General features: G+C 45.5%; 1 protein-coding gene across 2 annotated transcripts in view; it reads right to left on the bottom strand.

Annotated features, from left to right (window-relative positions):
* Positions 1 to 18,790, bottom strand: part of HELB (DNA helicase B) — a 63,266-nt gene extending 44,476 nt beyond the window's left edge. Inside the window, exons 1-7 of one of the 2 annotated variants that reach the window (XM_040409524.1) lie at positions 18,549 to 18,790; positions 12,254 to 12,574; positions 9,680 to 9,879; positions 6,844 to 7,668; positions 3,806 to 3,980; positions 1,655 to 1,796; positions 1,411 to 1,529 (exon numbers count right to left, since the gene is read on the bottom strand). In XM_040409524.1, coding sequence (XP_040265458.1) covers positions 1,411 to 1,529; positions 1,655 to 1,796; positions 3,806 to 3,980; positions 6,844 to 7,668; positions 9,680 to 9,879; positions 12,254 to 12,574; positions 18,549 to 18,756 — 1,990 coding nt within the window. In that variant the 5' untranslated portion in view covers positions 18,757 to 18,790. Of the gene's footprint in view, positions 1 to 1,410; positions 1,530 to 1,654; positions 1,797 to 3,805; positions 3,981 to 6,843; positions 7,669 to 9,679; positions 9,880 to 12,253; positions 12,575 to 18,548 lie in introns of those variants that run through there. The other variant, XM_040409532.1, reaches the window with a different exon arrangement.
* Between the last annotated feature and the right edge of the window lie 3,267 nt (positions 18,791 to 22,057).

Below are 22,057 nucleotides of genomic sequence, written 5' to 3'. Positions count from 1 at the left end.
AATCAACACAATACCTGTAACGGTTTCTGACTTGACAGTTGTCCAGAAGTCTGACATACTCCATGAGGAGGGTAAGCCACGATATGTGTCGAAGAATAAAAGTGTGGTAGAAAAAGGTGCACAAGCAACAGGGATGGCCGCAGCCTTAATAGCACTGTCAAGAAAAGGCCATTCAAGAACTTACGGGAGATACACAAGGAGTGGACTGTGGCTGGAGTCAGTGCTTCAAGAGCCACCACACACAGAAGTATCAAGGACATTGGCTACAACTGTCGCATTCCTTGTGTCAAACCACTCATGAGCCAGAGACAACCTCAGAAGCATCTTACCTGGGTTAAGGAGAAAAAGGACTGGACTGTTGCTCAGTGGACTAAAAAGTCCTGTTTTCAGATGAAAGTTAATTTTGTATTTCATTTGGACACAAAGGTCCCAGAGTCTGGAGGAAGAGTGGAGAGGCACACAATCCAAGTTGCTTGAGGACCATTGTGAAGTTTCCAGTGATGGTCAGTAAAGGTTTGGGGAGACATGTCATCTGTTGATGTTGGTCCATTATATCAAGTCCAAAGTCAGTGCAGACATCTACAGGAAATTTTAGAGCACTTCAATCTTCCCTCTTCTGACATGCTTTATGGAGATGCTGATTTCATTTTCCCACAGGACTTGGCACCTGCTTACACTGCCAAAAGTACCAATTACTGGCTTATTACCATGGTATCACTGTGCTTGATTGGCCAACAAACTCACCTGACAAACTGCAGATAGAAAATCTGTGGGGTAATGTTAAGAGGAAGATGAGAGACACCAGAGCCAACAATGCAGACAAGCTGAAGGCCGCTATCAAAGCAACCTGGGCTTCCATTACACCTCAGCAGTGCCACAGGCTGATCGCTTCTATGCCACACCGCATCGATGCAGTAATTTATGCAGAAGGAGTCCCGACCAAGTAGAGTGCATGTGCCGTACATACTTTTCAGTAGGCCAACATTTCTGTATTAAAAATATTTTTTTGAATTGGTCTTATATAACAGTCTAATTTTCTGAGATACTGGGGGACATTTAGCAATAATGGCACAATTTGCGCAAAAACCCCCCAAAAAACGAAAGTTACAAATCAGTTTCACTTCATCTATCAAAACGTTTTCGCCACTTGTAAAATGTCAATTTGATTATCCGCCTATTTCTTTTGATTTGCGACATTTTAACACCAATAGCACTAAAATGCGACTTTAAAAAAAAAGAAATGCGCCATTTCAGCCACCCCTGCCCAGACCATGCCTCCTCCAGCAGTGCAGGCCCTATCAAGACCAGAAAAGAGTATATTAAGAAGGGAGGAATACAAGTTTGTATCCTAAAAAGTTAAGACTACAAGAAGAATTGGGTGTCGAGCCCCACAGAATAAGTGAATCTTACCAGTGTCACCAGCCAGGGAAATCAGAATGAATTTATTCTCTTTAGTGGCCATTTCTGTGCTCGAATGCCCATCAATGTGCACATATGCATCAAATTCCACGCAGCATTGACCAGAGATTCTTAAAACAGATAAACCCATAATGTTAGAACCTCCTACAACGAAGCAGAAGAGTAGAAAACAACAACTACTGGTAAATAGTAAAACATAGTGTAGTCTGTCCACCATTCCTATGGTGACTCTTACCTTGTAGCATTGTCTACAATGAGCTGGGACTCTGCCCTGTGGTTAGTCTTCAGCTCAATCGCCCAATTCAGTCTACTCAGGGCAGCAAACACATCTGCCAGCATGTTTCCTGGCTCTATACTTGGCAACTGGCGGACATCACCTGGAATAAATAAAACATTATGGGGTGCCTTTACTATGGGAAACGCGACAGAATTGTGACTGACGGGATGTGGCCTAATATGCATCAACATTGAGGCACACAATTCTGACATAAAAGTAAGCCACCTAATATCTGGTAAGACTAGACATAGGTGTGCCAGATTTATCATCCAGCATCAGCCACTGATAAATATGGCACATTTCTAGATTGTCTAGTCTAAGGACCATTAGTAAACCTGCCATCATGTTTGCCAAATCCCTGCGTAAATTTCTATGCTCAGATTACATTACTTAAAATAAAAACAAAAACTACTCAAAAACACATCTAGGAAAGAAAATGTAAAAATATTCCAGACTGGTTGAACATTGTAAATCAGGCTGCCTTAACCAGTGAGAAGAACATATCCAGACGTGGTTCTACGGGAATTATTTAAAATGGCTGCCAGCAACCTGTCCTAGAATGTGAGCAGGACTGGATGCCTTCACTTGCAGAGCTGCCTAGGGGGTGAGGGAGCAGGGCCCCACTATATACTATGCACCGCAATTACATACACTACATTTTGGGGAGTGTTCCTGTGAGGCTGCTCAGCCATGATGGCATAGCATAGGCAGGATCCCATCATTACCATCTATTGTAGAGCAGTGTAGTGTAGTGAGGTTCCACACCTCACCCTTCTAGACAGCACTACAAGTACAGTAGAGGCAACTAGTCCTGCTCAAAATCTAGAACATGTTGCTGGTGGCCATTTTAAATCATTCCTGGGAGAACCCCTTTAAGGACCAGCCTTTTTTAAGCAATTAGGTCCAAGTGTTTATTTTTCTATCTTCTCATCAGCACTTTCTAAATACTATAATTTTTAACTTTATATTTGTACTTTTGAGGTACAGATACCTCAAAATATAAATATATTCACAAATGCCTTTCATTACTTAGAATGGCTTGTTTTGTCTGGGGAGCAATCATTAGGATAAATAAAATGGCTGCCGTCCTATCAGTACACACAAAACCTGTCCTAATCACACAGGAGGACAAGCTACTTCACCACAATGAGCCATAGAGCTGCCTCATCCTCCTCTCTGTTCTGCTTGTCAGGAATCATGGTCCTGAATACAGGTGAATCTCTGTGGGAATGGAGATGATGAGGAGACATGAGAGGAGGGTGAGGTGTGGCTGATGAGCAGCAGCACTTGTATACAGTCTCCATTACCACAGTCTGTCCTGTCCATCCTCTCTGTACTTCATTGTCTTCTCATGAACTAAATTCCCCAGAGATTCAGCAAAAGTTTTTATCATCTGTATTCAGGATCATAATCCCCGACAACTAGAGAGGAGGAGGATGAGGCAGCTCTTTACCTCAGTGTTGTAAAGTAACTTGTCCTCATGTGTGATCAGGACAGGTTTTGTGTGAACTAATGGGACAGTGGCCATTTTGTTTCCCCTAATGATTGCTCCCCAGACAAAACGAGCCATTATAAATAATAAACGGTATTTGAGAATATATTTATAATAAAGTAATATTTAAGTATTTTCATTTGCTTAATTCCTGGAGAACCCCTTTAAGCATTATTTTGTTGTACATGAAATTTATTATATAATGAGGGAAAACAGCAACCCTACCATTGTTTATGTTTTTATTTGCCCACAATGCTTTATATGGTTTATATAACGTCATCTTTTTTTCTAAAGGTTTTCAAAACTGCAGTAGTAACATATACAGTGCTGGGAAAAAGTATTTTCCCCTTCCGAATTTCTTCTATTTTTAGATATTTGTCACACTTGAATGATGTCAAATCCAATTGACAAATGGGTTTGATTTCACTAACCAGCCTGTGAGCGCAATCCGCGCCCTTCAGCTGCTGCTGCTTCTGTAATTGCAGTGGGGTTCATGCAGGGTGAGGGAGGCGGAGCACTCGGCACCGCTATGTTGCGGGAAACATTCAGACACTTTTTCGCCTCCTATGTGAAAAGGCTATGGAGTTAAAAAAAGCAGTTATGTATTTCACACATACCCAGTATGACAAGTTTTGCCAGTTTTCCATGAGTATATAACAGTTTCAGCACTGCACTAAACATACGAACAGACACCAAACTGGCTTCATCCACCACCAATGCCTCCACTTGGGAAAACTTCCATTTTAAGTCATCATTGTCTAGTTTCCGCCAGGCAGAATAACTGCATGTCACCTGAAAGTAGAAGATTAACATTTTACTAGCAATTTTTTCAGCTGTTAAAAGGAAGTCTGTCAGCAGTTTAGACAATGTTAAACTGTTCACAGCACTAAGAAAGGGTCCATTCACACGTCCGCAAAATGGGTCCACATCCGTTCCGCAATTTTGCGGAACAGGTGCAGACCCATTCATTTTCAATGGGGCCGGAATGTGCTGTCAGCATCCGCATTTGCAGATCCGCACACGTGCTTCCGTTTCCGCAAAAAAAAAGAACATGTCCTATTCTTGTCCGCAATTGCGGACAAGATAAGGCATTTTCTATTATAGTGCCGGCGATGTGCGGTCCGCAAATTACGGAATGCACATTGCCAGTGTCCGTGTTTTGCGGATCCACAGAACACTTACGGACGTATGAATGGACCCTAAATCAAGGACAAAGCAGTATCAACATATCGCTAGTGGAACTTTAATCATCAGGAGTAGTGAGAAGAGGAACTTTCATTCTGCCAGATTCTGCTCCTTGGGTGCACTGGAGGAGGAGCAACATTTTGAAGTGCTCTCTGCATTGTGGTGATTCCCTCGGCTCTGACTGACAGCTGTAGTATTCGGCTGGTTGGATGCTACAGCTGTCACTTAATGCGGGGGGGGGGGGGGGGGGGGGGGTGAAGCAGCACAATGCACTGTTACCATACCAGGAGGTCTGTGATATAATTATCATATTTTTTGCCCAAGAATAAATCGGATGGGTAACTATCTAAAGTGATGGCTGCAACAACCGATTTTTTTATCCTGCAATTATCAGAATTGAAGCTTTTTAACATCTGATTATTCATCCTCAGTCCCCTGATGAACCAGTTTTTACGGACACTGGGGAAAAGCATCGGGACAAGCTGCTAATAAGGGACAAGTACCTTAATCTCCATAGGCAGGGTTTAAGTAGGCGATAGTGAGGGCTTAGCCACCGAGAGGGGCGGATGCTCCGCCTGTAGGCAGGGGTACATTAAGGGACACATTAGGGATTTCCCCCCCTCCCCCTCCCCCTCCTCTGACTTCACCTCCCGTTCACCGTCTGGCCAGGTCCACAGGCAATTTTTTATATCGGGTTGTACTATCCTGGATACGTCCTAAGTAAGGCTTTGTCAAAATATCTGACATGGTTTATCATCAATTACATATAGATGGAGTAATATTTTAACAATTGACAGTAAAAGTTATGTTTTATATGAAAAGTAATTTTTCTCTGTGATATTCTGTACTGCTCTCCCCAGCCTAGTGCTGTCAGCAGTTTAGCATGGTCAAAACTGCTCACAGACTCCCTTTAAAGGAGCTGCCCCTTCTAGGACACTTAAGACATATTGTTACAAAATGACATAAATGTCTGATATTTGCAGGTCCCATCTCTGGGACCCACTCATATCTCAAGAGCAGGGCCCCGCGGTGAATACATGGCAACATCTCCATTCAACGCTATGGGACTTAGAAAAATAACTAAAACTGCATTCGGCATAGCAGTGAATGCAGGAAGAAGAGCATGTGCGGCATGCTCTCCGTTCACAGTGGGGCACCGTTTTACGGACAGCAGCTGTGCCAGAGGTGGGACTTAACTTATTGGATATTTGTCATATCAATGTCATAAATGTCCCAGATGGGAATGCATCTTTAAGAGTCAAATATGACCCATCTAAAGATGGAAAGATAGGACAGCATTACACATGAAGAGATGTAAACAGCAGAATTAGTTTGACATAAGTTATCATATACTTATTCAGCATTTTCAATATATTTGTTTGCTGTCAGTGAATGAAAAAACTTTTTTTTTTTTTTAATTATATTCAAAGGCTGAAAACTTTAACAAACGTTGTCAGCCTAGACAATATTCTGTAAGCTATATACAACAGCAGCACTCAGTCCAGGCTGTTTCTCTCATGTCCCCCAACAGTGACAGGATCAATCACTTCTCCAACATAACAGCTGACTATCAGAGTCCCCCTCGCTTATTGCTGAAGGGCCAATCAGCTCCTTTAAAAAAGGGTTTTCCAGGAGTTATAGGGCTCATGCACACCACCGTGTGCCGGCTAGGCCCGTATTGCGGTCCGCAAACAGTGGGTCCGCAAAATATGGGCCACGGCCATTCTGGCACCGCATTACAGATGCGGACCCATTCCCTTGAATAGGTCTGCAATCTGGAAGGTCGGTGCGGAAAGAAGGCAAGGAACCAAACGGAAGCACAGAGTGATTCTGTGAGGTTTCTGTCCTGTGCCTCCGGACTGCAAAAAAGCAGTGCATGCACTACTTTTTTGCGGTGTGGACCGTCAGATGTGAATGGCGGACGCCATTCAAGTGAATGGGTCTGCGATCCGCATGCGGCGGCCCCATGGTCGGTGCCGTGCATTGCGGACCGGCACGCGGTCGTGTGCATGAGCCCTTATACTGATGACCTTCTTCTGATCTTCTGGATAGTTCATCGGTATCTGATCGGTGAGAGTCCGCCACCTCCACTGATCAGCTGTTTAAGAAAGCACCGGCGTTCACAGTAGCTCCATTGCCTTCTCTCTAAAAACCAATTACAGCCCCATTCACTTCAGTGGGACTGAGCTATGCCTAGGTGACCAATATTTATTAACATCACTTGCCTTCTCAAACAGCTGATCGGCGGGGGTCCCAGGTGTCAGACCCCCACTAATCAGACGCTAATGACCTATCCAGAGGATCATTCATCAGTGTAAAACCCTTAATATATGGTCACTCATAATATATGTTATCACAGACTGATAGCTCGACAACCTACAATATTAATCTCCATCATACAAAGGACTGCCTATAAATGAATCCTACTGGAACATTGAAAAAAAAAATGTTTAAAAAATCCACCACGTACCTGATGCAAGGTGGCAGCATGAAGGCCAGTTTTTTTCTTTAGTAGAGAAGCAGCTTTTCCTGTGGGTGCAGTAAGCAAAACACGTATAGCGTCGTCGTGGTTGGTGCTGGAGGCTGTGGTGTCACAAAACCATTCCTCTGAAGCATCAATGTCTTCTTCAAGGGCTTTACAAGCCTGTTCAACTTCATCATTCTCCTTCATCATCATGCACTTGAACACTCGACTTACAACTGTGGTCTTCCCGCACCCACCCTTGCCACTTATAACAGTCACTGGGTTTGCCAGGATCATTTTCACTGCCTTCTTTTGCTCAGCGTCCAGCTCTGTTGGACACTTCGGCTCTGTAGCGGCACATTCATCCGATCCTTCACCATTGGCAGAGCAATGCGCCGCAGTCTCACTGTGTAAAGTGTCCTGGTCATCTGCCAGATTATCTTCAAATATATCATTTGCATCAATGTGAAGATTCCAGGTTTTACGCGTTACTATCTTCTGAAAGTATTCGGCAATGCTCACTTCATAGCAGTACCAGTTATACAGGAAGATTCTCTTCTGCTCAATCACCACAATTTCATGTTCCTTCAGAAACTCTAAGGCCTGCCATGCAGTTTCAACTGACATGAGCTGCGCATTAGTAACTGCGTTAGTAAGGTCAGAGAGGTCTACATACGTGTCTCCTAGCTCCATGCATTTCTTCTTTAACTCGTTGTAGATAATCAATGCATTCTTATTCAAGGGTGGGATCCTTTCCAGGAGATCTTCACACTGGAGAAAATTTTCCCATGTTGCCTCACAGCCACAAATGTGCAACTTTCGATAAAGTATCTGTGAAAAAGAGAACATTTTTTAGCAGCTATGAACAAAACTGAACAGAACACAAAGAACTTTCAATGCCTAGATTTTACCAAACGGTGGATGCCATCTGCAGATGTTTTGTCCTGACCGGGGAAAAACCAGGGAGGTGCACCCATCCAGAATGTCATTCACAGCTATTGTCAAAGCATAAAATAGGTAATTACACAATGGTTCCTATGCCTAGCCAATCCTGAAGGTGCACTGGAAATGAACCCCTAAAAAGGTTTTTTCTGACTGTGTTTTGACCAAAAGCTGAGTAATGCTCACCCTACTGATCTCTTAACATTTCCATGCCAACGCTTCCCAAGTCCCCCATCAGTTTCTGTATACTGGCTTCCAGCAATGACGTACAAGGACACTTGACTGCTGCAGCCAAACACTGGCTACAGCAGACACCACTGAGGCCACTGCTGCAGCCAAACACTTGGTACAGCAGACACCACTGAGGCCACTGCTGCAGCCAAACACTTGGTACAGCAGACACCACTGAGGCCACTGCTGCAGCCAAACACTTGGTACAGCAGACACCACTGAGGCCACTGCTGCAGCCAAACACTTGGTACAGCAGACACCACTGAGGCCACTGCTGCAGCCAAACACTGGCTACAGCAGACACCACTGAGGCCACTGCTGCAGCCAAACACTGGCTACAGCAGACACCACTGAGGCCACTGCTGCAGCCAAACACTGGCTACAGCAGACACCACTGGGGCCACTGCTGCAGCCAAACACTTGGTACAGCAGACACCACTGAGGCCACTGCTGCAGCCAAACACTGGCTACAGCAGACACCACTGAGGCCACTGCTGCAGCCAAACACTGGCTACAGCAGACACCACTGAGGCCACTGCTGCAGCCAAACACTTGGTACAGCAGACACCACTGAGGCCACTGCTGCAGCCAAACACTTGGTACAGCAGACACCACTGAGGCCACTGCTGCAGCCAAACACTTGGTACAGCAGACACCACTGAGGCCACTGCTGCAGCCAAACACTTGGTACAGCAGACACCACTGAGGGCACTGCTGCAGCCAAACACTTGGTACAGCAGACACCACTGAGGGCACTGCTGCAGCCAAACACTTGGTACAGCAGACACCACTGAGGGCACTGCTGCAGCTAGTGAATGGGTTTCGAAATGTCGCCTCTGGAGGCCAGGATACTGAGACCAGAGAAGGGTGCGGATGAGATTTCTTAAAATCTCATTCTCATTGCTGGCTCTATAAAAAGCCACAGATTTGCCACATGCCAATCTGCAGTAATTACACTGAGTGTGAACATGTCCCAAGGATGCAAAATCTTGACCCTTGCCTCACTTTGCCTGAAATGTTAACACCCCTAATCGTCAACAAACCCTCTCTTAGGGCCAGTTCGCATAATCAGCATAAAAAATGCCTCAAAATAGCCCCTAATTCAATTCAATGAAAAAGCAGAACTTTCTTCTTTCCTCATGTGGAAAAAACAAGCAGCATGCCCTATCTTGGGCATGAATTTCCTATTGAAATGAATGAAAGCATCAGAAAACAACTCGGTGTGGATCCGCACTGAAAGCCACAAGCTGAAAATGCGGTTTGTTTGTTTTTTTATTGAAGTGAACACCCATTGGTTAAAAAAGGCAACAAAAACTGCACAAAAAAACCCAAAACATGATTTTGTAGGCAGATTTTTAAAAACTGTTGCATACCCTAAAAGTCAATATAGACATTATAAAGTAAGCATATAAAAGCATATAAAACGACAGCTAAACATAAATGTTTTTAATTTCAGCAGCCCTTGTAGGTTCACATGAAGAGATGGATATTCAGTAGACTTCACAAAGCCCCACTGAGAGCATCAACAAAGAGAGCATTTCCGATGTACTGAGGAGGATTCCATTCACCCATGGTCAGTAGGTAGCCACACACTTTTCATTGGAACAGCACATAGCAGGGTCAATATATGCAGGCACAAATAAAAAAATAAAAAAACTGTTGTACTTACCATGCCAAACCCAAGTTTCCAAGGATCACTATCCAACATTTCCTCAATGTCATACAAGATGCTGCATGGAGATTCTTTAAAGGACTTCTGATCATTAGCATCTACCATGAACAAACTTCTTATTTTGGAAGGTAAAAGTTTTGGTAAATATTTCAGCACCATGGGAACTTCTAATGACAGAAATGCAAATCCTCCAGCAACTGCAGAAAATTATTTTTTTGAAGAGTCAGTCATTTTAACTAACTTTGCATAAAATGGTATAAGTGAAGCTAATAAACTCGGGAATACACCCTATTAGATAAAAAAGCCTCTTTCTCCACTTATCAGCTACTTTTCTCCCTCCCCCTTGAGAGAGGCAGAGATGGGAGATTTTAAAGGGACACTGACAGGCCCGATAAACATATTTAGTTATTCCTATGCAGTCATAGATCTATTAAAATGTATCACAATCACATAAGTGTACCCCCTGTCCGCATTGTAAACCATGTAAAAACAACTTTATATTCATCTGTCAATCATCTTCCTTTATGCCCAAGGGGCGTTTATACTCTTACCTTCGTGCCCAGCCGCGCCTCAACTGCTGCATTGAACTCACTTGTATATTCTGCGCGTGCGCCGGATAACTTGCCCGGCACCCTCACTCACAGTGTGCCTGCGTCCCTTATTCAATGCCAGCGTCTCCTGCTGCGCCTGCGTCGGCTCGGATGGATCGGGGACTGTAAAAGCCGCCCAGCCAGTGAATAATAATGAGCTGGGCGGCGCTAGGAAGCGACAGTTGAGGCGCGGCTGGGCACGAAGGTAGGAGTAAAAACGCCCCTTGGGCATAAAGAAATGTGAAAAAACGCCCCTTGGGCATAAAGGAAGGTGATTGACAGATCAATATAAAGTTGTTTTTACATGGTTTACAATGCGGACAGGGGGTACACTTATGTGATTGTAATACACTTTAATAGACCTATGACTGCATAGGAATAACTAAATATGTTTATCGGGCCTGTCAGTGTCCCTTTAAGCTTCAGTGAGGGATCAAGCGACAGCTACTGCCTGGGACAATTTATGGAGGGGTGGATGAGAAGGAGTGAGCAGCTGGAGACAGAGAGAGAGGCACAAACACTGCTGCTGCTTCTAGTAAGTATTCTGCTACCTCACCCCAGTGCTGGGTTCACATCATAACTACTCAGTTCCGTTGTATAATGTCATTCGGGGTGTTCTACAGAGAGATAATGGAGAAACATCTCCTCTAGTGTAGGTGTATAGTGTTTGGCTGACATCACAGCATCTAGGATCTGCCTAGGTTCAGTCATATGATGGTCAAAATCAATTAGAAGCTGAGGTGGACAGTCCAAGCCATTATCTGCGTGTCAAGCCCTGGCACCAAGATGTGGAGATCAGTGAAGACTAAAGCAGTGTTACAACGGCAACAGCAGGGATTAGTGAGGCGAGTAATGATTATTTTTTATTATCAACTTATCCTGTTCATTTATAGGGGTTTTGCCACAATTTTTTTTTACAGTTTTCAAACCAGCACCTGGATCTGAATACTTTTGTAATTGCTTGTAATTAAAAATTTAGTATAGCCACTGAATCATTTAATAAAATGTATCTCTACAGCGCCACCTTTTTTTTTTTTTCTTTTTTTTTTGTCCAACTAGGAGAGCTGCAGCAGGAAGGACAATCCACTTGAGTCACCAGCTTAATATAAATCTAAGAGCGATTGGAGCAATGAATGGGGAGATCTCTGGATCCATGGGAGGTACAGGGCTGGTTCTAGCTTTGTTAGAAAGGGATTGTCATGTACTATATGATGTTTTCATTTTTTTACATTAATCATGGGATAACCACTTTAAGGTCCATAACCTTAATACATTATAGAAACGCTCATCCAACAGATGAAAGGAAGGGAGCAGAACATGGTCAACAGGGACGATTACATTATCCAAGGGTGGCCAACCCACGGCTCTTTGCCTCTTCCAGTGCAGCTCTAGCGGTGGAGCCGGGCAGCAGTCAGACCGGGCACTCTCCACCCCATGCTCAGATCTCCTCTCCTGATCGGACACCACTGCTACTCTTCAGCTCTAGCACGCTCTCCACTACGTCCTGACGTGCAGTGTCAGAACGTAGTACGTGGAGACACGCATTAAGACCTGACGCTGTGTGGAAAGCACGTCGGACCTGCAAAGTAGCAACGGTGCCCGATCAGAAGTAGGTGACTTTTTTAAAAAGAAATTATAGAACTGAGCATGGAGCGGGTTCTGATCTGAGCATGGGGGTCTGGTCTGAGCACTGGGTGGGGGGTGGGGGTCTATACTGAGTGTGTGTGGGTCTGATCTGAGCGTGGGGGACCTTATTTTTGAGGTCTGATGAGAAATATATTTTTTCTTATTTCTCTCCGCTAAAACCTAGGTGCATCTAATAGGGAAAAAAATACAGTGACTTGAGTGCTAAATGTATAGTTTGTGGCCCCTGGGAGACACAGCTTTTTTTCTGGCTCTTTGTGTCTATAAGGTTGCCCACCCCTGACATAAGCTATTTACACAGTCATTACAAATAGAGATAAAAGAAAGTTACACATACTAGAATTTTCCAGGTATGGGAGGATATTTTTCCCTTCTGCCATCTTAAAGTCATTTGCCAGCTCCTTCAATATGCTAAAAGAAACGGTAGAGTGTTGTGGTAGCCAGTCCATGAAATCCTTCCTGAACTCCTCTGGCACATTGCATTGCTTAAGAAACAGTGGAAGGATGGATGCTTCTCCGAGGCTGTCATCCTCCAGTTCATATGATGGTAGGCCTATGGCTACGTACTCTGACTTATGCGGTTTCACTTTTACAGTGACAGTCCACCATGGATCATCAAGTGGAAAAGACCCGTTCACTACGTACTCTTTAATTATTACTAGAATAAAATATAGAAAAATTAATGAGTAATAAGAATAACATGTCATATTCCCCTTATACATGGCATCAATACAGAAACATATCTCCAAAAAGGAGAACCAGAGTCCCCGCCCCCTTACCTAAATCCATGAAGAATATGAGCCATTGTTTAAAGGGATTTTGCAGTTTGCATGAACATGCTTTAAAATAATCATTTATGAAGCTAGCTTTTACCCTATTGCTCCTATCTTCCGTTCCAGGCTGTGGTCACATGACCATGCAGCTCTTATTTCCTGTGATGTAATGTCCATGGGCGTGTCAGTGATAGGGGAGTGTCTATGTAACTAGCTGGTGGGAGGGGCTATAAACTAGCTGAGCGTTAGAGGCGGTGCTGGAGCTGTGGCAGAGAAAGGAGAAGTGCATCATGGGATTGGTTGCATACAGCAACAGGAAGTGCTACAGACAGGAAGTAATGCCAGAAAACCCCTTTAAATCTGGAACCATACGTGAAGAGTTTGCAACAATTTATTTCTCTTTAGCCAAAGCCAGGAGTGGATACAAAAAGTGGAAATGTACAAAGAACAAAATGCCTCACCTCTCATTTGTATCCGCTTCTGCATAAAAAACTGCATGTGTTTCCAGCCTACGGTCTCCTACGCATAGCTTTTTATTTTATTTTTTTGCTTGCTTGTAAAAACAATCATGAATTTTTCGCATTTTTCTTTGTATTTTTAAATTTGCTACAATTTTAATATGCAATTTTCTGGAGTTTTTGGGTCCCATAGAGAAGCCTATTAAAAATTGCCAGAAAAAAAATATGAGGAGCATGCTTCGTTTTGAAAAGGTCAATGACCCAAAAACCAAAGCGAAACAAGCCACTAAAATGACACAAAGCAAAATACATTGTTTGTTTAACGGAAAATGCAAATGTGATCGCACTCTATATCCAGCATTCTGCCCTGCCTCCATGCTGGATGAGACATTGGTGTACATTTTGGCCAAAGCGTAGTAAGCCACTCACCACGTCAAGGTCGCCTCTATTTGAGTGGTCCCTAACCCTAGTTCCTACCTGTTTATGGGCCATGACAGCCACACAAAGTCCAGGGAATGCAGGTCAGCATGCACGCCAGGCATACTCTGCTTTTAACCCCGTCCGGTGCCATTACAGCTTTCATGCGGACTCAACCCCCCCACATTGTTTGTTTAACCCCTTCAGTACCGAGCCACTTTTCACCTTAAAATCTCAGGCCGATTTTTGCAAATCTGACATATGTCACTTTATGAGGTAATAACTTCGGAATACTTTTACTTATCCAAGCCTTTCTGAGACTGTCTTCTCGTGACACAGTGTACTTTATGACAGTCATAAATTTTAGTCAATATATTTCACCTTTATTTATGAAAAAATCCAAAATTTACAAAAATTCTGAAAAATTTGCAATTTTCTAAATTTCTATTTCTCTGCTTCTAAAACAGAAAGGGATACCTCATAAAATATTTATTACTTAACATTCCCCATATGTCTACTTTATGTTGGCATCATTTTGTATATGTCATTTAATTTTTTTAGGACGTTAGAAGGCTTAGAAGTTTAAAAACAATTTTTAAAATTTTCAACAAAATTTCCAAAACCATTTTTTTTTTAAGCACCAATTCAGTTATAAAGTGATTTTGAGGGTCTTAGGTAATGGAAACCACCCATAAATGACCCCATGTTAGAAACTACACCCCTCACATTATTCAAAACTGTTGTTACAAACTTTGTTAACCCTTGAGGTGTTCCACAAGAATTAAAGAAAAAATTTTATTTTTTTTTGCAACACAGCAAGGGTTAAAAGCAAAAGAAACCTCAATATATATTACTCTGATTGTGCAGTTTACAGAAATACCATATATGTGGCGATAAACTGCTCTATGGGCATGTGGCAGTGGCCAGAAGGAAAGGAGCGCCATATGGATTTTGGAGGCAGATTTCGCTAGAATGGTATCTAGGCACCATTTTGTATTTGAAGAGACCCTGACGTACCCCTACCGTAAAAAAAAACCTCAAAAAGTGACCACATTTTGGAAACTACACCCCTTAAAGAATATATTAAGGGGGTACTGAGCACTGTGACCCCCTAAGCGTTTTACTGAATTAAAAATGAAAAATTTCGTTTCTGCCAATAAAATGTTGCTTTAGCCCCAAATTTTTCATTTTCACAAGGGGTAACAGGAGAAATACGGCAACACCACATATGTGGTGGTGAACTGCTGTGGGGGCACATGGCAGGACTCAGAACGGAAGGAGCACCATATGGCTTTTGCAGTGCAGATTTTGATGGATAGGTTTATGGGTGCCACTGGTTTTTATTTTTTAATTGTCTTATGTTGGAGCTCATTTTTTGCGGGAAGAGGCGACGGTTTGATTGGTACCATTTTGGAGTACATAAGACTTTTGATCGCTTGGTATTAAACTTTTTGTGAGGCAACGTGAAAAAAAAAAAAAAAGCTGTTTTGGCATGTTTTTTTTTTTTACAGCATTCACCTGAGAGGGCATATAATGAGATATTTTTATAGAACAGGTTGTTACAGACGTGGCGATACCTAATATGTCTATCATTTTTATTTTTGTTAAGTTTTACACAGTGAAATCATTTTTGAACAGAATAAAATCTTGTTTTTGGGTTGCCAGTTACTGAGAGCCCTATTTTTTTTATTTTTTGGGCGATTGTCTTAGGTAGGGTTCATTTTTTGCGGGATGAGATGACCGTTTAATAGGTACCATTTTGGGGTACATCGGGCTGTTCTCGGAACTGCCTGCTCCCGGTGACCGCATGTGTTTCAGAGCAACTCGCGGCGCAGGCACAGATAAGGACTTACCTCTGCATCGCCGGACTTGGGAGTGAAGATGGCAGATCGCATGTGTTTGTCGGCGAACACTACGAACTGGCCATCACTGCTCAGGATGAGCCCAGTGGTGAGAGGCACTGTGGGTAGGGGGGCACCAGCTGTCATCTCTACAGTGTGTGTATTCATCCATGGTGTATGGGCACAGAAGGAGCTGTGGCACTGCAGCCTCCAGTATGTGTATGCTCTGAGGGTGTTCTGAAGTTGCCCTGTTCTGTACACGTGGGGTTTGTGAGAGGCAGGCAATGGCAGGAAGGTCTGTGCCCTGCATAGACCTACATGCAGCTGTATGCCACCTATAACCAGAGGGCTGTTGCGGCCTACTCTTTCTGTCAGGGAAGCCGTCACTTTTATGACTGACCTGTCTCACTTGTGATTAAGTACGGGGAAGATCCACTATATTGAACTGTACTTTATCACTTTGTTATAATTGCCTGCCGTAACAAGTAATAGTACCCTGGCATAAATACCCACCTCTTAGGGCACGTTTACACCACCACTATTTATTTCTGTTGTTCTGCTCCGTTAGATGAGCAGAACAACCAAAATAATGCAAGTGCTGGATCGGACACATAACTGACCCAACCAAAACTGAACAGACTCCATTGACTATTATGGAGTCCATTCAGTTTTTGTTCAGGATTCTGTTTACCATACAAAAAAGTCCTCATGTAAGGCTTTTTTGTCCAGTCTTTGACGGAATCTGCGACAGAGCCCCGTACAATGCAGATGTGGACAAGCCCTTAACATTATGTAGGCCTACGTATTAGTTATTTCTATTACTGCAAATTTCGTACTCCTCCTCGCCTAAAAATACTCCTCAAAAATGGTAAGGAGTATTTTTACTCTTCCGGAAAAAATATAGCGCGACCTCTGGCTGGATCTCACAGGCTGTCACAGAAGGCAGCCACGATGCCTAAAAAAGGCATCGGGCTGCCGTCCCTCCCATCGGGTCACCGTCACAGCAGAGCGGGGACCCGATGGCTACCCCGCTCCCGGCATGATCCCGCGGTCAGTGCTGACCACGGCCGTGCAAGGGTTAATGCGCCTGCGCTGGTGTTTTCACCGATGCCGGCGCATAAAGCAGGGGTCCGGCTATCAGTGACTGTCGGACCCCTGTCGCTGATCGAGCGGACGCAGCTCCTGCACCTGCCCAATCTGCCTGCCGTACATGTATCCTACGGGTTAAAGAGGACATCAGGGACTTCCTCATGGATGATCCATTTTATCCGATGACACCTGTGTCTGCTCTGTGTTTCTCATACGCAGTCACTTGATTAATGTTTATGTACACCTTTGGGGGGCAATTTTTTTTTTATTATTGCATTGTGCTAATTTTGAGTGAAGAATAATTTTTTCAATTGGTCTTTATTGAAAATATGGAATCCTTTTTGTGTACAGGACTGAGATGCTCTAGCAGCAGTCTGTGGATTTTTTGTCTTTTCCGTCATCTGAGGAGCTGACGAGGTCCTTATCTCTGCTCTCTGACATTACATTCTACACTCCCGGATGTGAACAGAGCTCGTCTGAATGACCCCCGATACCTGCCAGCATTAAAAACTTCTGTAGATGGCAGAGGCCTACAGAAACCATAGCAATCGATCAGCCCCAAAAGGTCTCCAATGGGGATGTCAGACCCTCACAAAACCTTTAGATGCCGTAGTCACGATTGATAGCAGCATTTTATGGTTATATATAAAATTTATTTTTCCTGCCAACAAAGATGTAAATTAATGTAAAAAAAAAAAAAAAAAGACCCTTTCTGCGCCGCTCGGATCCAGTACTGCCTGGCGTCTGGGACTTTACTAAAATAAAACTTTAGAAAGTACATGTCTTCAGTTATCTCCCCTTATTCCCTGTGCTCTGTATTTGGTAATCTGGATTAAAGGTAGAGGGAAGAGAACTCTGCTCTCCTCAGTGGTAGCTGTCTTCTGCCTTGCCAGGACTCTGGCCAGTGAATTCCTATGACTCTATGATGTGCTAATTCCTCTATTTTTCCTGCTAGAAGTTACCAGCAGTCTGCTAAGGAGATCCAGATGGGAGTGTCCCTGCGGTCGGATACTGGCTGAATAGTGTCAGACTGTCCAGGGACATTCCCCCCCTAAACTGGTAAAACCCATCTGGTGTGGTCTTTCATTGCACACTGCTAGTATTGCATGTATAGCGTCTAGCAGGAGTAATAGAGGAATGGAACAACACAGAGCCATAAGAATAGATGCTCCAGAATTGTCATTACATGGGGAATGCATGTAGTGACTTATACGGACATGTCAGGAGAGAAGACAGGTGTCAGAAATATCTTTAGGCCGCCGTACACATTAGCCTCCTGGTAAAATAAACTAGTAGCGGGAGGGGCATCAAAGAGGACCTTTCACCAGTTTTTACTTTATATAAGCGATACCTCACACTGTAGTCCATCTTCCCTAGATGTCATATCGCTCATTTGTTTCATGATAAGCTCCTCCGTTTCGCCGCTGTGCCCCTCGTTCTGTTTCGCCCACTGAGAAAAGCTGATGTCGTCTCCTCCTCCCTGTTCCGATGCTATTAATTAGCATACAGGGCGCCTAAACAGAACAAGGGGCACAGTGGCGAAACGGAGGAGCATATCATGAAGAAAATGAGCGATATGACATCTAGGGAAGATGGACTACAGTGTGAGGTATCGCTTATATAAAGTAAAAACTGGTGAAAGGTCCTCTTTGACCCGGATAAAAGAGGGGTATTCGGTTCTTACCACATACAGCCTGTATGGCTAACTGTGCCCGTTTCTCATTCACCCAGCTGGATGGGGCACACATTACTACAAGGGTGCTGAGCATAAAAAAACGATATACACCACAATGTACTAAAAAGGAACACATCCAAGTCTGAATGTGCCTCACCCGGCTGGAAGGTAAAATGACAGCAACATCTCAATTTCAGAGATTGTGATTATGCTGGCTGGAATAACTGGGCAGAGGTACCCATGACAGGTTGGGTAGAGGCAGTGGTTGACTCTGTGTCACCCACCACACAACAGAAAGAGCGCCCTCCTCCTCCCCACCACAGAGGGGCGCCCTGAGGAGGAGAGCACAGGTGACAGCTCGTGCATCACGTGACCTTACCTCTAGTGCTCGGCACCCGCCAGGACTTCACTTGTATGGCTCCTCTCTCTATTTCATCTGCGTCCAGGAACTCAGGATCGGAGTCGTCAGGGCCGTCGCTGCCCCCGTCACTGTCCCCTGTGTCCGGCGCCCCATCCTTCACCGGCAACAGCCGGCCCCGGAGCTCCGCGCAGCTACGGCTTGTCCTGTACACACGGCTGCCTGACATTCTCCAGCTCTGTGTAGTTCCAAATAGCCGCCCTCTTCACCGGAAGTGACGCGACTAGAAAGCGGAAACCCCTCACCGCCCGTGCAGGGTTCGCAGACATTTTGTTGGTTGGTTAAACTATAGACATTTTCGCTTTTTGTTTTCCGCAGGTCCCGAAGTCTGTTGTTCCTGTTATATTTAGAACAGAAAAGAGAAGTTGTCTTACATTATGCAATCCTATTGGGGCAGATTTACTAATCTTATATAGTAGCTGGACCATGTAAACTTAGTCTAAAGATGCGCAGATGACTAATGCTGGGTGATACATTTGGGGCACCGTTGTATGCTTCTGTCAAACTTTTCAGCACCTATTGGATGGCTAATTTTCTGTCAAAATGATGGGGGTTATTTATTTATACGCCCGTCTTAATCCCCATGCGCTGGCAGGGGCGGGCTGGGCCGGGGGGCAGGGAGGCAATTGCCCCCCAGGCCGCCCGAAATAAACGGCCACTGGGCCGACCGTCTTAAAAAAAAAAATTATTTTTTTTTTTTTTTTTTTTTTTTTTTTTTATTCTTCAGGGCCGCACCGCCGATCATCACCACAGGCGGCGCGGCCCTGGATGTCATTGCGGCCGTGCTGTGTGCTGTGGGGCAGGGGAGGGAGAGGCGTGTCCCTCCCCTGTTCTTCTGATAGGCCGCAGGCACTAATGCCTGCAGCCTATCAGAGGCCGGCTCAGGCAGAGCAATGACGTCATTATCATTGCGACGCCTGAGCCAGCACACAGCAGGGACACAGGCCAGAAGAGGCTGCATCGCTGCTGATGGAGGTAAGTATTAGTGTTGTTTTTTTTTTCTTCTTTGCAGGGGGCTGGCACTATTGGGGGGGATCTGGCACTATGGGGGGGATCTGGCACTTTGGGGGAGCTAGCACTATGGGGGGGCACTATAGGGGGAGCTGGCACTATAGGGGGGGCTGGAACTATGGGAGGGCTGGCACTATGGGGGGCTGGCACTATAGGGGGAGCTGGCACTATGGGGGGCTGACACTATGGGGGGCTGTCACTATAAGGGGGCTGGCACTATGGGGGGGGGATCTGGCACTATGGGGGGGATTTGGCACTATGGGGGGATTTGGCACTAAGGTGGGGAATCTGGCACTTTGGGGGAGCTAGCACTATGGGGGGGGCACTATAGGGCTGGAACTATGGGGCAGCTGGCACTATGGGGCGGCTGGCACTATGGGGGGCTGGAACTATGGGGGGGGCTGACACTATGGGGGGGGCTGACACTATGGGGGACTGGCACTATAAGGGGGCTGGCACTATGGGGGGGGGCTGGCACTATGGGGTAGGAGCTGGCACTATGGGGGGGCTTGCACTATAGGGGAGCTGGCACTATGGGGGGGCTGGCACCACGGGGGGGGGGCTGGCACTATGGGGGAGCTGGCACTATAAGGGGGCTGGCACTATGGGTGAAGTGGCACTATGGGGGGGCTGACACTATAAAGGGGCTGGCACTATAAGGGGGCTGGCACTATGGGGGGGGCTGGCACTATGGGGTAGGAGCTGGCACTATGGGGGGGCTGGCACTATGGGGGGGCTGGCACTACGGGGGGGGCTGGCACTATGGGGGAGCTGGCACTATAAGGGGGCTGGCACTATGGGTGAAGTGGCACTATGGGGGGGCTGACACTATAAAGGGGCTGGCACTATAAGGGGGCTGGCACTATAAGGGGGCTGGCACTATGGGGGGGGTGGCACTATGGGGTAGGAGCTGGCACTATGGGGGGGCTGGCACTACGGGGGGGGGGCTGGCACTATGGGGGAGCTGGCACTATAAGGGGGCTGGCACTATGGGGGGGCTGCCACTATGGGGGGCCTGGCACTATGGGGGGCTTGTACTATGGGGGGGGAGCTGGCACTATGGGGGCATTTCTTGCTGGCACATTATGGGGGGGGCACCATGGGGGAGAGGAGCACTATGGGGGTATCTGGGGGCTCTAAAGGGGCTTTTTTTTTAATTATTGGCACATTCTGGGGGGCACTATAGGGGAGAGCAGCACTATGGGGCATCTGGGGTTACTATAGGGGCATTATTTGGGGGCACTATGGGGAAGTGGGGGCTCTAAAGGGGCCTTTTGTATTGGAACATTATGGGGGGCACTATGGCATTTGGTAGCACTAAGGGGGCATTTTTTACTGGCACATTATGGCAGGCACTATAGGGGAGAGCGGCACTATGGGGCATTATTTGGGGGCACTATGGGGGAGTGGAGCACTATTGGGGCATATGGTGGCACTAAGAAGGGAAATTTTTTTACTGGCACATTGTGGGGGAGAGGAGCACTATAGGGGCATCTGCTGGGGGTACTAAGGGGCATTTTTTTACTGGCATATTATGGGGGACACTATGGGGAAGGGGGAGAGGAGCAGTATGAGTGCATTTACTGGGGCACTATATAGGGGTATTTTATACTGGCATACATTATGGGGACATTAGCTCAACTGCGGGCACTAAGCGGGGGTATTTCATGTACTGTCATATTATAGGGAAAATTAGTACTACTAGGGGGTATTATGGGGAGCTTTACTACTACTGGGGGGCTATGAGGAACATGATTACTAGGGCACTATTGGGGCATTATTACTACTAAGTGTGCTCTGGCAGATAATTATTTCTATTGGTGGGATTTTGGGGGGCACTGTTACTTTGGGGGCACCCTAGCACAGTATCAGCTTAGCACAATTATTTTTGGGGGACATTATCTTTATACTATTAGTGTCTGGGCGCAGTTATTTTTTAGAGCACTGTGTGCCAATAATTGTTTAAGGGGGCACTATCTGTGTGGTAGTAGTATTCCCAGGGGTACTGTTTCTGCAGTATAGTATTGGGGGTGGCAGGAAACTAATGTCTGTTTCTCAATCTCTGCAGAGACGGGAGATGGCTGAAAAATCATCATGGCGGTCTGGTCTGAATGGAGAAGATGAGGAAAAAGAACGTCTACAACAAAGGTGACATTGGATGTAAGAGGTATGTGGCGCTATGTAGGAGAGGAGATGCTCCGGCTCCTCCCCCTGCCATTTGCAGAAGGAGGATTCAGAGCTGGGTGAGGATGACGAAAGGGGGCAGCAGGCCACGGGCGGGTGGCAGATGGTGGGGGGGAACCACAAGCCTTAAGCAGGATCTGGGGAGGGAGGAGAGCGGAGGAGCTTCCTGGCTGTAGCTTGTTGTATAAGCAGGCAGTGCAGCCAGGACAGGTCCTCCCCTCTTCGTATGATGTGTAGACAGGCCTCAACTATAGAATGTCAGCTGTACAGTGTGT

This window comes from Bufo bufo, chromosome 1, assembly GCF_905171765.1.
Source record: "Bufo bufo chromosome 1, aBufBuf1.1, whole genome shotgun sequence".
Lineage (NCBI taxonomy): Eukaryota > Metazoa > Chordata > Amphibia > Anura > Bufonidae > Bufo > Bufo bufo.
Note: the sequence above shows the minus strand (reverse complement) of the source record. Positions and strands in the feature narration are given on the sequence as shown.